General features: G+C 41.0%; 1 protein-coding gene across 5 annotated transcripts in view; it reads left to right on the top strand.

The window, feature by feature from the left end:
• Positions 1-14,463, top strand: part of MCTP1 (multiple C2 and transmembrane domain containing 1) — a 389,200-nt gene that overhangs the window by 142,163 nt on the left and 232,574 nt on the right. For all 5 annotated transcript variants that reach the window (XM_061622414.1, XM_061622422.1, XM_061622406.1 and 2 more), the window contains exon 5: positions 4,062-4,170. In XM_061622414.1, the coding sequence (XP_061478398.1) occupies positions 4,062-4,170 (109 nt within the window). The remainder of the gene's footprint in view (positions 1-4,061; positions 4,171-14,463) is intronic.

Raw genomic sequence — 14,463 nt, 5'->3', positions numbered from 1 at the left:
ACTCAGACTTACATTAGGATTATAACATTGGTTTGTGGTTGATGTATTCCAGACACCCTCCAGTTGTTGTTGTCTTAATAACCTTCAGCGCCTCCAAAGCTCCAGTTTCAGCCATAAGCCTTCGAAAGAGACATTCTTTCACACCCACACATCCTCTACATGTTATCATAACATAGACTACACTGTCATTGGTGGCCTTGGGTAACTAGCTGGTTCCGTAATACATACAAGCAATGTTACAGAACTGTGCTTTGTTTTGCAGACAAGATGGGGAAAGTTATAAACATTCCTGGCTTTATCTCAGACATTGTATTTCTGACATTGTCAATACTAAGAGCATTTTTATATATATTTTAAAGATACAATTATAAATGTGAATACAATGATAGAATAATATTTATAGTAAATGCATAGCAGAGCAGAAGCATATAGAAATATTTCAGTAGCAGTATCAGTAATAAATGGCATGAATATATAAGTACATAGAGGTGTTCAGGCCTTGATACACAAAAGGAGGAGGAAATATACAGCAAATATACTTCAATTCGTGAGCCGAACAGTGAGTGTGTTTTTATCTTCTAATTCATAAAACCTGATGCTATAATATGTAAGCTTTCAAGATCCCTCAAGACTTTGTTCTTTCTTGTGACATTGGTGTCGTATACCTTCTGCAGTGTAGTATTAAGAACTTATAAAGCAAGCTTGCTGCATCAGGTCAAAGGCCCATTAGTCCAGCACTCTGTTCCCACAGTGGCCACCCAGATGATCATGGAAAGCTTGTAAGCAGAATCTGATTGCAGCATCATGTTCTCCACTAGTGATTCCCAGAAACCTGTATGTGGAGGCAGAACATTGCCACTGTGGCTAGTAGCCATTGATTGCCTTATCTTCCATGAACTTGTCTAATCTTTTAAAATAATCCAAGTGGTGACCATTGTATTGTTTTTTATCTTGTATAAACCAGCCAGATGGGCGACTAATAAATTTAATAAATAAATAAATAAATACTGCTTCTGGGAGTGAATTCCATAGTTTAACTATGTGCTGTGTGAAGAAGTACTTTCCTTTGTCTGTCCTGAATCTTTCAACATTCAGTTTCATTGGATGACCCCAGTCCTAGTATTTTGAGAATAGTACATACTCTTCCTTGTCACATCAAGGCATATCTGGCATCATGCCTAATTTTAATAGAGCTGGCCTTGTTTGGGTACTGGAGCCTCCCTGCTCTTCAAAGCAAGGCAGCAAAAAACATTTAAAGACCACCCCATAGGACGACAGATGTCCATCAGATGCCCCAAGAGTTTTAATAGAAATCACTAGTTTTCTGATCACCTAGAATACTCCCCTGTGTCTGATGTTAAAATAGTAGTCATTTGTCAATGATTTTTCAGTACACTGAGTTCAAGTGAATTTCATTACTCCCCAAACCATTTATTTGTAGCATTTATATACTGCATTCTCCAGTGAACTGTAGAACATAGTATTGATACAATCACAATTTGAAGTATTAAGAGTAATTGAAAGTACTCAGAAAACCATCTGTAACGGCAGCAGAAAAATTAGTTAAATACCTTGCTGAAGGCTCGGTTTTTAATGCCAATGGAAGTGACAAAATGTGCTTCCAAAAGCAGCATATCACACAGAATGGATACAATCGATAGAGAAAGTTTGGCTCTGTGCCTCTCATACTCATCGTTTCTGAAAATGCCAGTATTCAGAGCAGTGCCCATGGGCACCTGTGAGAGGGAGCAGTTGCTTCCTCTGGATGAGACATAATCCCCAGACTCCCAGCTTTCTTTCTTTTTCTATAAAAAAGGTCTTCAGTCGTTGTAGAACCCAAGATGAGGCAAAATGCTAAAAACTTAAAGCCTACCCAATTTGACATGTATTTTAATATGTAATTTTATTTCATAATGTATACATTCTGCTGAGTTTATATTTTGAGACTGTTTTAGATCAATTTGTTTTTTACATGTTATTTTATCAGTATCTTAATGTATATTTTATGTAAACTGCTGAAAGGTTTAGTTTAGGTGGTAAATAAGATTAGGTGGTATATAAATTCTGTAAATAATCAAACAGGCAGATATTACTTTGCTTAATCAGTTTGTAACAAAGCAGCCTGCTCTGTTTTTCAGTGTGTTTAGCTAATGAATGAAGTCATAGCAATGACTGACATTTAGGACAGCATATCTAACCAATTAGAGTGACACACCCATCGCCTTCTTGGTTTATTTTTATGCCTTTTAATGCTGGTCTCCTCTGGTGGAGAAGTCACTACTGTCCAAGAGAAAATATTAAGGCATCCAGGATTTTATAGTAGCACAAGTACTCAAGAACAGTAGGTGGGAGCAAAATGGGGATTTGTGATATTCCTAACTTGGGTCTTACAAAAAAAAGTTATCTTCCCAAGTGTGTAAACATTTTTAAAAACTAGCTTGCTAGTGCTAATTCATAATTATTATGCCCATATTGCAGGGGGTAGGGCTGTGGCTAAGAGAGGGTGGATTACACCAGTCCTGCAAGTATTCCAGTTTTATAGTCATTTTGCTGGGGTAGTCAGAATACTGTATGACAATCCTGAAGTGTAGTCCAGTGTTTATCCAGATGTTTGTTTTTTAAGGGTATTGCTGGGGATCTGTGAAGTTGATTGTACCATTAGTGCAATGTATTAAAGGTTGCAGGGGGTGAAGGGAGCCAAATGTGGATGGAAAGGACATCATTTGATGCCAAGTTTATCCACAGCAGGTCTATCCCTTGAGAAATGATAGAGGGGTATGCCTGGAATACTGAATACCCAGGCCTCACTACTGCTTACACACCAGAAACTCCAGAAATGGTAGACCAGTTCTCTGATGTTACTTATGTTGGTTTAATTGGAGCATATACTATTCCTCTCTAGAAAAATTCCTGCACACACCTACAGTGGTGCCTCCCCCACATACTAAGGGTATGGAAGGACCATATGAAAGGAGATGAGGAAGCTTTTGCTTGTCCTCCACTATATGTTGGAACTTGGATCCAGCTGCTTTGAGGTGCAAACAAGTTTCAAAGGCCTTCCTCAGTTTAGATTTTTCTCCTTGCAGAACCACAGCACTGCTTGGCCAAGAACTAGATTTTTCAGGTTGTAGTATCGGAGTCACCTTGAAAAGATGGTGATAGTAATGGTGACTCAAGGCACAGCACTGAAGAGAGAGAGAGAGAGAACCAGCAAGAGAGTATGGTTGTAATCTGAGAAAAGGCCTTGTTCTTGTTCCCTTTCCCTAGAAAGGCAGGAAGGGCTCTGGCCAAGGATGGCCAAGAAATCAGAAGAAGGCTAGGACTGGGGAGGGCAGCTGTGAGAGAACTAGAAAAGGTCCTCAAATGCAAACATGTATCACTGAACACTAAAGTCAGGATCATTCAGACCATGCTATTTCCGATCTCTATGTATGGATGTGAAAGTTGGACAATGAAAGAAGCAGATAAGAGAAAAATAAACTCATTCGAAATGTGGTGTTGGAGGAGAGCTTTATGGATACCATGGACTGCGAGAAAGACAAATAATTGAGTGTTAGAACAAATTAAACCAGAATTATCACTAGAAGCTAAAATGATGAAACTGAGGTTATCATACTTTGGACACATCATGAGGAGACATGATTCACTAGAAAAGACAATAATGCTGGGAAAAACAGAAGGGAGTAGAAAAAGAGGAAGGCCAAACAAGAGATGGATTGATTCCATAAAGGAAGCCACAGACCTGAACTTACAAGATCTGAACAGGGTGGTTCATGACAGATGCTCTTGGAGGTCGCTGATTCATAGGGTCGCCTTAAGTCGTAGTCGACTTGAAGGCACATAACAACAACAAACCAAACACAGATAAGATACAGCCCTTCCTCCTGTAGATTGAGCGCTGTGTGTTGCATGGAACTTCTGCTTTCCTCCCTTCTGTTTGCTTTGCACCCTTGCAGAACATGGAATAAGCAAAACATACTCATCCCTTTTTAAATTGTGTGACCTGATGAAGGCAAACTGCTGAAACAAACTTTTTTGTGTTTTTCACTTTGGTTTCCTAGATCAGTTGATGTCACATTGAGTCTGAAGGATCCACATTATCCTGACCAAGATCTTGGAACTATATTATTATCTGTATTAGTGACACCAAAAGAACAGCAAAGGGAAGGGGTAAGTATGTATTTAAATATATTAGCAAGTAAGTGTAGCTTTTTCCTCCCTTTCTAACTGGGTGCATATACATTTCACAAGTTTTCTGTCAGAGTAAAATTAAAAGAGGCAGTTTTCTTATGGATTTTTAAATAGTTGTTTCCAGTAAATATTGTATGTTACTGATCAGTTTTGGGGATGCATTTGATTGCAGTTGCCTTACTTCAGGTCAGCCCCTCCCTATAATGATATTGGTATAGATGGAATTTTAACAGAATACAAACATACAGTGGATTCACACAGTATTTATTTAAGATAAAGAATTTTGGATCTAGTGCTGTGGTGTTCAAACTGCAACATTTCAGTCTTATTACAGTGAATGTTTTCAGTTATGAAGCTAGTCAGCTAACTTGTTCTGTGTAGAAATTTAACTGCTGAAATCTTGGAAGTATTTCTTTGGAGTGAATACTGTTGAGAAAAGGGTATTATGCCACAACATTGCTTGAAAGTGACATGCCTAAGGCATAAATGTCATCAGCTAGACCTTATTTTGGTGCTTTTGCTAATATTCAAATACATGAAAATTATTTCTGAGAGTAATATAAAGCAGGAATCCATGCCGCTTTTCCTATGTTGCCACTCTTCACCCATAGTTTGGAAGCTCATTTTCCATAATAGAGATAAATTATTTAGGTAGACACATACCTTGGTAAAATTTTATTCCTGGGGCTTCTAACATTTGCATTTTCGGTACCAAAGCCACTCCTCCCTGTAAATGTCACTTTTTGCATAGGGATATATCCTTGATGTTTTTGCTATTGTTCACTTTGCCAAATATGCTTGGGCCTGTCACAGTAAGCCATAGTCTGAAATATACAACTATACTTAATGTGATTAAGAGCATGATGTGTGCACACTGCTCAAATTGTGGGCTCTGTTCCTTCCTTCCTTTGCCAAGCCAAGAGGAAACAAACTGCAGTGTTGACTTAGCACTGCATGCAAGCCAGGGCTCATGATTTGTGTGTTTCTCTCCAAATAAGCTCTGTGAGAGAGCCTAGGTTTGTTCTTGTCTTCCTCTTGGGAATTGTTTGGAAATGAACTGCAAGTACTGATTTGCATGTAACCCGTGCTGTGGTTTGTTCCCTGTTCCCTGTTCAGCAAAGGCAGGCATGGGGTAGGTGCAATTTGAGGAGCATGCTCCTCTTTCAAGGCCAAGCTATAGTTTGTTTCAGGTTATGGCTTCTCTGATGAGCCTTATCATGATGTCCAAAAGGGGTCTTGAAAAATGGAACACCTCATGAGATGTATAAATAAGTGCTAAATGATGAATTAGCATGGAATCTCAACATTCAAATGGTAGTAATGCTACTTGAAGTTTTGATGTGAAGCACTTAAGCAAGTGCCTATAAATGCATGGTAATTCACTTTCTACCTCTGCTGGTATAAAACAAAGACCATGCAAATTGCAGGTGATTTTATAAAGAGTTCCTGAATTGCCTAGAAATTCAAGAGCACAACATTCCTCAATGGAATTTTTAGCTGTCTTACCCTTGAAATGGATTGCAGGTGTGCCTGCTGTAGTTCTGTAAACCCATTCCGCTTTAGAGGAATATACTACATTTTTGTTGCAGTCTCTTGGAATAGGAAAGTTATAGCATAGAACAGCGTTACCCAACCTTTTTCGACCCAACGCCCCTTTGCAAAATCTTTTTGTGCCCAACGCCCCCCTCAGATTAAGTATATGGCAATGCTTCCTATTCTTCCCTTAAAATATGAGTAATGCATAAAAGGTATTTTCAATGATTATTACTAATCGTTTTTATCATGCCTTTTTATTGCACTTAGATTACACATTGAATTCTTAGTATGATTTATTAATATACATACATAGTTATAGAAAAGTAAATAAAATGAGATTTATTATAAAATACTAGTGTGATCCTTGAGCTTGATGAGTTTTGGCTAACTTCACAATATCTGGAAGTCCACACAGTATGAACCAATAAAATACACTGTGTTACTTAACAACAAACTTATTCAGTTTACCGGCATTGTTTCGTTAAACAAGTTCATTTAAACATCACAGAAACAATGGGTAGCAAGTGTGTCCCATTCCTGAAGAAAACCAGCGAATAACTGACTGTCTGTGTCACCCATTTGCACACGGCACTCATCCGTTGGAAGAATGTGCCCTCCACCAATACACCCAGCTTATCAAACACTCTCTTGTGATTGGTTCCAACATCCCTCAAGACAGCATCAGAACATTACCTAGTGCCGGGGCATGGCTAATATCCCCATTCCTTGCAGGGCTGTGGAGTCGGTACGCCAAACCTTCGACTCCGACTCCTCTATTTTTCTATTGTCCAACTCCGACTCCGACTCCACCCAAAATTGCTTCCAACTCCACAGCCCTGGAAAGGGCTGTAAATGTCTTTTTAAATTGGAAGCTCCCATAGGAGCATTTTTATCGCTGCCTGAATATGCCCTGATCTTGGCATCACAGCATTTGTTTTCATCTGGTCCTGTGTCATACACTGACACACAAAATGTTTTCCATCTTGAGTTATGGTGAAATGCTCAACTACAGCTGACTTCATGGGAAGCTCCTTTGACATTTTGAATTTATATTTTTAAAAATGTGTCAATCAAAATTTATTTTGAAGTCGGAGTCGGTACATTTCTACCGACACCGACTCCACCCCAAATTGCTTCCGACTCCGACTCCACGACTCCGACTCCACAGCCCTGATTCCTTGATATGACACTGGCCACTATTCAGAATTTCTTTACTAAAGAGCACACACTATTTATAGTGTTATTTCCATGAATTGAGACTATTAAATACATTCTAACTGGGGACAAAACGGTTTAAAAATTAATGATTTGTGTATTAAATAAAATTAAACTTAAATGCTTCAACTGTCGCATCAGACTGCCAAATGTCAATGCCCCCCTAATGAACCCAAATGCCCCCCTAAAGTTTATAGTCATGCTAACGCCCCCCTGAAAGGCTACCACCCATGCTGGGAATCGCTGGCATAGAAGAACCTTCCTGAGATGTTTAGTATTGTGTCCTGCATCCTTAAATGTGTCTTTAAAATCCCCCTAGCCATATCAAGTAGGCAAACATATTCTAATGGTAGCATGATAACAGTATTAGGAGGTATCAGACAAGCCCTGTTTTAAACTGGGAGCCTTACAGCACATTCATAAACATGTCTACTTAGAAGAAAGTCACATTGACTGTAATTGGGATTACTCCCAAGTAAGTGTGTATAGGATTGCAACTTTCAGTGATGTAAATGTATGTGGGAGAAGAGGGTCCTTCCCCCCCTTTTTAGCCTTTGTCAGCTTTAGAGGCTATTCGGGTACAAAATTTACTCTTACAGTTTTTTTTAATGGCTCAAAATGCTATTCCCTGATACATGGCTGCTTGAAACCTAGAGGTCTGGAGGGATCAACACAGTATCATGCAGTGTAGTATGACTGTATGATTAAGTAGTCTTTTGTAATAACTTTCAACATAGAAAGATAAGCATTTCATCATGAAACAAGGATGAATTAAAATTGATGTTGCGTTACATAAGCAAGGTTTGGTAACATAAATGGAGATATGTATTAAAAGTAACAAAACACATGATATCACAGTGCTTTATTATTTATAAAGTAGTCAAACATGGCAAATATTTCTTTTACTGTTTATGCAAAGGTGCCATCACATACAGTGAAATTCCCCTTTCGTGCTGATCTTTGTGTTCCATACCACTCCTTCATATTCACAGGCTGCTCAGGTATACCATTCAGTTACTGTCTTTGAAATACCACATGCTGCTTTTTTTTCTTCAGGAGAGGCCTTGTTTCAAGAGGAGAGCTTGGTTTGGTAAAAGTAGTAATTGGCAGCAAAACAATGCGCTTAAAACTGTAGGACAACACCCCTCTTCTAGTAGTAGTAGCTGCTGTTGTTAGACAAATGTGTAATGCTATACACGAGTAGATGAGGACTAGGGATGGTGGAGAATATCCGCTAAATCAGACTTACTGGATTTCAACATAATCCGCTATCTTTTCGGACCGGCATTGATTTCTTGCGGCTGTTATCGGCATGTTTTTTTAAAAAACTCCGTTCTGAATTTCACGTTATTGTCTGTGTAATTGGCTTTCCTCTAAGCTGATGCATTCTTAACTGCTGTCTGGGTGATAATGATCGCCATTTACATCCATTAACCTCCCTCCTATTTTAGGCAATTTTCTGCCGAACTGATATATAAATAGGAAAAAATGGTGGAGCTGCATAAGCATTTCCATAACCATTTTAGTTAAAAATTGTGTTTTTCGCTTTAAAAAAATGAGCAGATCAGCAATTGCGAAAGCAAATGGGAACAAAAAAGGGCGGATCAACAATGAAAGCCAGACTCTTGGAACTGAAGCGAACTCCATCCCTAGCAAGGACTCGCAGTAACAGAAACAATGAGGTGAAGGCACTTAGGAAAACAGAGGGAATAGAAAAGGCTGAAGACTGCATGTTAAAATAAAAGTGGCTTCGGTGGTGACTTTTGGATGGACAGGGTCTATGTTTTGATCTGGTTCAGATGTAAGCGTCAAAGCATGACTTATCAGGACAAGCCAGTGTGAGTCTCCAGCACATGCACTCCTCTGCTCTTCCCTTTTATACTCAAGAATAGAAGTTCAAAGCTTCCAGTGTGGCTTTGAATAAACCACAGTTTCTTATGGCAGAACACAAGGAAAATTTATTTTGGTTGAATCCTGCCCTGTTTGAATGAAGTATAATCTGATAACATGGTTTTAGATCCTGGCTTGTTTGAACTAACTGAGGTGAGAACAAAATGGCTGTATTTGGACAAAATAATATACTATGGCTTTTTATGGGAATCAGCCTAGGCAAGCCTTGGATTCATGTGTAGCTGCTTCCCCTCTCTTCTGGGGAAGTTTGGAAGCTTTTACTTTTGTTTTCAATTAACCATGGTTTGGCATTGCATCTGAACCCTAAATTGTTGTTAATCTTAATAATGGTTTGTTGAAAACAGGGCTGGTGCCAAAGGGTGGCCAGGTCAGGTGCTGGCCAAGGGCCCCTGAAGGGCCCCTCCTTAGGGTGTGGGGGTAACACTCCCCTTCCACGATCCTCAGCAGGGTCGACTCCTGACCCTGCCACAGATCGCAGAGATGGAGCTCCAGCCCCCCTACAGACCATGCGGGCCTGCGGCACCCGCCTGCTCTACCTACCTTTCCTCCCTTTTTGTGAATGCCATGTGTGCTGCACGTGCAGCTGCCATCAACCAAGATGGCACCAGAGGTTTCTCTAAGGGGCTGATGCCCCTACTGCCATCCTGATTGATGGCAGGCATATGTGTGCATGCAGTGTAATGTGCATGTGTGCCATCAACAAAGATGGCAGTGGGAGTATTAGCTCCTTAGAAGAAGCCTCTGCTGGCATCTTGGTTGATGGCAGCGACCTGTGCGCCCAGCGTGCAGGGTATTCACAGAAAGAGAGAAGAGGTAGGTGAAGTGATCCCGCACAGTCTGGCGGGACATGGGAGTGGGGCCCCTAGGGCAGGTTGGCACCCAAGGGCCCAGTCATTCCTGGGGCTGGCCCTGGTTGAAAAAGTCAGCTTTGTGAATCAAGGCTTGAAGTTGGCTAGATTTGTTCATCATGACAATCTGCAGTTTGTTAAACATGGAAGTGCAAGCATCCAGTCTCCTTCTCACGGCTGTGCTGAGGGAGGGGACTCCCCTGGAGTGTGCTAACCTGTAGCTCATCTAAACTCATTTCTGTAATGGTAAAGTATAGCTTATTGTTGTGCCCAAAAACAGTTCAGAAATTTTCAGACGGAACATACTGGTTTGTTCAAAACCTTGAATGAGCTGTAGTCTTCCTCTTTTTGCACACAAAGGGAAGGGAAAGCACCTGAGTCCAAGCCTCACCACAGCCCATTCTTACTGCATGGTGCGGTGTCTGATCTGGTCTACTCATTTTAAATAATGGACTAATTTACAATAGATTTTTTTAGTGCTTCTCATAGCAGAAGAGACGTGGGGATACCCTTCTCTGTTTTAGAAGAAGAGCTCTGACAAAAAAAACCTCCACTTGTCTAATAAGTCATTTGTATTTTTATGTAACATTGAGATGTCACTGTCAAAAAATGTAGCTAATGATAGTTTTTCCTTCTAACTACATACTAATAGATGTATCTAATCTGTACATATTCTTTGTGAGCTGCTTTGCAGCATAAAGTAGCATGCAAATTCTTAAGTTAAACACCTAAAAAAGCTACATAGCAGAAGTCCCGCTTCGCCCGTCCGTGTGAAGCCTGGACGGGTGGTGCACATTTGCAGTCTGGGGTTGAAGCCCAGGTCGCCATTGAGGGTAAGGGCATCGGTCGCACGTTGTGGGTCACGATGCGAAAAGGGGTGGGGCGGCTTTAGGCTATTTAAGCCTGTGTCACCCTGCCTACCTTCCTCTTGGCGTGCGATGCCCACCCCTCCCTCCCATTACTATGGTGTGTTCATGGTCACTTCGGGACCGAGTAGCAATTTTTATCCTACCCACCCAAGTTGGTGGGTAGGTTATTTGCCTACTCCACACTGTAGTGGCAGGATGGAATTGGGTAGGGAGCGTTGCGTTTTCTAATAGGTTATTTTGGCTGATTTGGCTAATTTGACGAGTTAAGGTTAATCCCTGAGTTGAGTATAGTTTGTATGGTCACTGGTGCGGATACGTGCGGGAGGGGAAGTAGGTAAGGACAGTTTGGTGCCCCCCTTAGGTACCTTTGGAGGTGATTTGTGGTTCCAGAGGCCTGCCAGGAAAGGCTTTATGGCCTGAGGGCAGGATATGGACTGCTTCTGGGGCATTCTTAACTCATCTACCTGGAGTTATACGGCTCCGGGGGGGGTGATGTGGGAAGGCCCCCCTGCTCACCTACAGGTGTGGCTGGGGTAAGGGGTAAGATAAATGGGCTTATACTTGTCCCAGGAGGGGCTGGTCACTTGAGAGCTGTAAACAAAGACTTGCTTATAGATAGTTCCACACCTAGGTTTTCCTCTGCAGGTTAGTTAAAGTTCTGGTTTATAGTTTAATAAAGTAGCCCTTTGTTCACCCCAGTTTACTGTGTCAGTGTCTTATTTCAACCCTCTGCCGCAATTCCTGTATGTTTGGGAGTATGAAAGCCAGCATGGCTTCTGCAAGGGAAAGTCCTGTCTCAGTAACCTATAGACAGAGGTGATCCAGTGGACATAGTGTACTTAGACTTTCAAAAAGCGTTTGACAAGGTACCTCACCAAAGACTTCTGAGGAAGCTTAGCAGTCATGGAATAAGAGGAGAGGTCCTCTTGTGGATAAGGAATTGGTTAAGAAGCAGAAAGCAGAGAGTAGGAATAAACGGACAGTTCTCCCAATGGAGGGCTGTAGAAAGTGGAGTCCCTCAAGGATCAGTATTGGGACCTGTACTTTTCAACTTGTTCATTAATGACCTAGAATTAGGAGTGAGCAGTGAAGTGGCCAAGTTTACTGATGACACTAAATTGTTCAGGGTTGTTAAAACAAAAAGGGGTTGCGAAGAGCTCCAGAAAGACCTCTCCAAACTGAGTGAATGGGCGGAAAAATGGCGAATGCAATTCAATATAAACAAGTGTAAAATTATGCATATTGGAGCAAAAAATCTGAATTTCACATATACGCTCATGGGGTCTGAACTGGCGGTGACCGACCAGGAGAGAGACCTCGGGGTTGTAGTGGACAGCACGATGAAAATGTCGACTCAGTGTGCGGCAGCTGTGAAAAGGCAAATTCCATGCTAGGGATAATTAGGAAAGGTATTGAAAATAAAACAGCCGATATCATAATGCCGTTGTATAAATCTATGGTGCCGCTGCATTTGGAATACTGTGTACAGTTCTGGTCGCCTCATCTCAAAAAGGATATTATAGAGTTGGAAAAGGTTCAGAAGAGGGCAACCAGAATGATCAAGGGGATGGAGTGACTCCCTTACGAGGAAAGGTTGCAGCATTTGGGGCTTTTCAGTTTAGAGAAAAGGCAGGTCAGAGGAGACATGATAGAAGTGTATAAAATTATGCATGGCATTGCAAAAGTGGATAGAGAAAAGTTCTTCTCCCTCTCTCATAATACTAGAACTCGTGGACATTCAAAGAAGCTGAATGTTGGAAGATTCAGGACAGACAAAAGGAAGTGCTTCTTTACTCAGCGCATAGTTAAACTATGGAATTTGCTCCCACAAGATGCAGTAATGGCCACCAGCTTGGATGGCTTTAAAAGAAGATTAGACAAATTCATGGAGGACAGGGCTATCAATGGCTACTAGCCGTGATGGCTGTGCTGTGCCACCCTAGTCAGAGGCAGCATGCTTCTGAAAACCAGTTGCCGGAAGCCTCAGGAGGGGAGAGTGTTCTTGCACTCGGGTCCTGCTTGCGGGCTTCCCCCAGGCACCTGGTTGGCCACTGTGAGAACAGGATGCTGGACTAGATGGGCCACTGGCCTGATCCAGCAGGCTCTTCTTATGTTCTTATGTTCTTAAAATCAGCTGAGTTTGTCCTATGCAACAATATCATAGCATGGGGATGTGAACCCCATATGCTAGTAGAGAACAGGGAGGGAATGCAACTCAGGATTGCCACTTCAGTGGTGTACCTATGCCATATTAATCTACAGTTCTTTTTATTTTAGAGTAAAATATGCATAGAATTGTGCTGTTAGTTTCTGTAGAAATACCACAAAGTTACAGAAAGAGTTGTCATAAAGATGTTTAAAATGTGTAATTGGAAGGAGGGCAGAATATGTGCATGCTGTGCACATTTGGTAGCTTCTTGTGATCTATAACTGATTTAGTAAAACTCAGTGTTTGTTTTAGAAGTCACAAATTCTTTGATTTGTGCCTCATTGGAAAATTGTATGGAAATGTCAGTCTAGTGTTTAAGATGTGTAGTTTGGCAGTATCTATTGCAAATCCTTGCCTGCAAAGAAAAAAAACTAATATTGTTCCATTTAATTAAGATCTTTAGCATTTGAGATGTCAAAATGTTTTCTCTTTAGTTCTAGTATTTGTATAATTTCTTTCCTAATTTTGTTCATCATAAGTTAGTTGCAGTAGCACTAATTCCAATAATTCTTAATTGGATGTGTGGTTTTGCTTAAATAGTATGAACACCAACAAGATCCAAAAGATGCATTTCCCTTGGATGGACTAATCCTTACCCACAACCTAAGGGTAAATTCCAGAAAAAATTCTATTGTTTCTAATTAAGCAATGGAAGTAAAATAGAGAGTGATGAACATACCATCTAAACTATTAAATCTGCAACCCTGTGCACATTTACCTGGGAGTAAGTCCCATTTAATTCAGAAGGACTTACTTTTGAGCAGACTTGTATAGGATTGCATTGTAAACCTGGTAAGCAAAAACTTGAAACAAAATGCTTCAAAGTTGTGTTCACTGTATGTTGTGTATTGTTAACTAACATGTTTCTGTGTGCAAGAATAATGCATGGCATGCATTGTATTATTGCATGAACTGTGTACAGATGTATGTTTGCTTTTGTTTATTATGCATACTTGTGACAATTATTTATTTATTTATTGCATTTGCATACCGCCCCATAGCCGAAGCTCTCTGGGCGGTTTACAACAATTAAAAACATTAAAAACAAATATACAAATTTAAAAACAATTTTTTTAAAAAGCATTTAAAAAACACATGCTAAAATGCCTGGGAGAAGAGGAAAGTCTTGACCTGGCACTGAAAAGATAAGTGTTGGCGCCAGGCGCACCTCGTTAAACAATTCATTCCATAATTTGGGGGCCACCTCTGAGAAGGCCCTCTCCCTTGTTGCCAGACTCCCAGCTTCCCTCTGAGTAGGCACCCGGAGGAGGCCCTTGGATGTTGAGCATAGGGCATGGGTAGGTTCATGTCGGGAGAGGCGTTCCATCAGGTATTGTGGTCCTAAGCCGTGTAAGGCTTTATAGGTTAAAACCAGCACCTGGAATCGAGCTCGGAAACATACAGGCAGCCAATGCAAGCGGGCCAGAATCGGTTTTACATGTTTGAACCATCTGGTTCCTGTTATAAATCTGGCTGCTGCATTTTGCACAAGCTGCAGTTTCCAGACCGTCTTCAAAGGCAGCCCCACATAGAGTGCATTGCAGTAATCCAACTTGGAGGTTACCAGAGCATGGACAACTGAAGCAAGGTTATCCCTGTCCAGATAGGGGCATAGCTGGGCCACCAACCGAAGTTGGTAGAAGGCACTTTGTGCCACCAAGGCTACCTGAGCCTCAAGTGACAG

Source organism: Rhineura floridana, chromosome 1 (genome assembly GCF_030035675.1).
Source record: "Rhineura floridana isolate rRhiFlo1 chromosome 1, rRhiFlo1.hap2, whole genome shotgun sequence".
NCBI lineage: Eukaryota > Metazoa > Chordata > Lepidosauria > Squamata > Rhineuridae > Rhineura > Rhineura floridana.
This window is presented reverse-complemented; position numbering and strand designations above follow the sequence as displayed.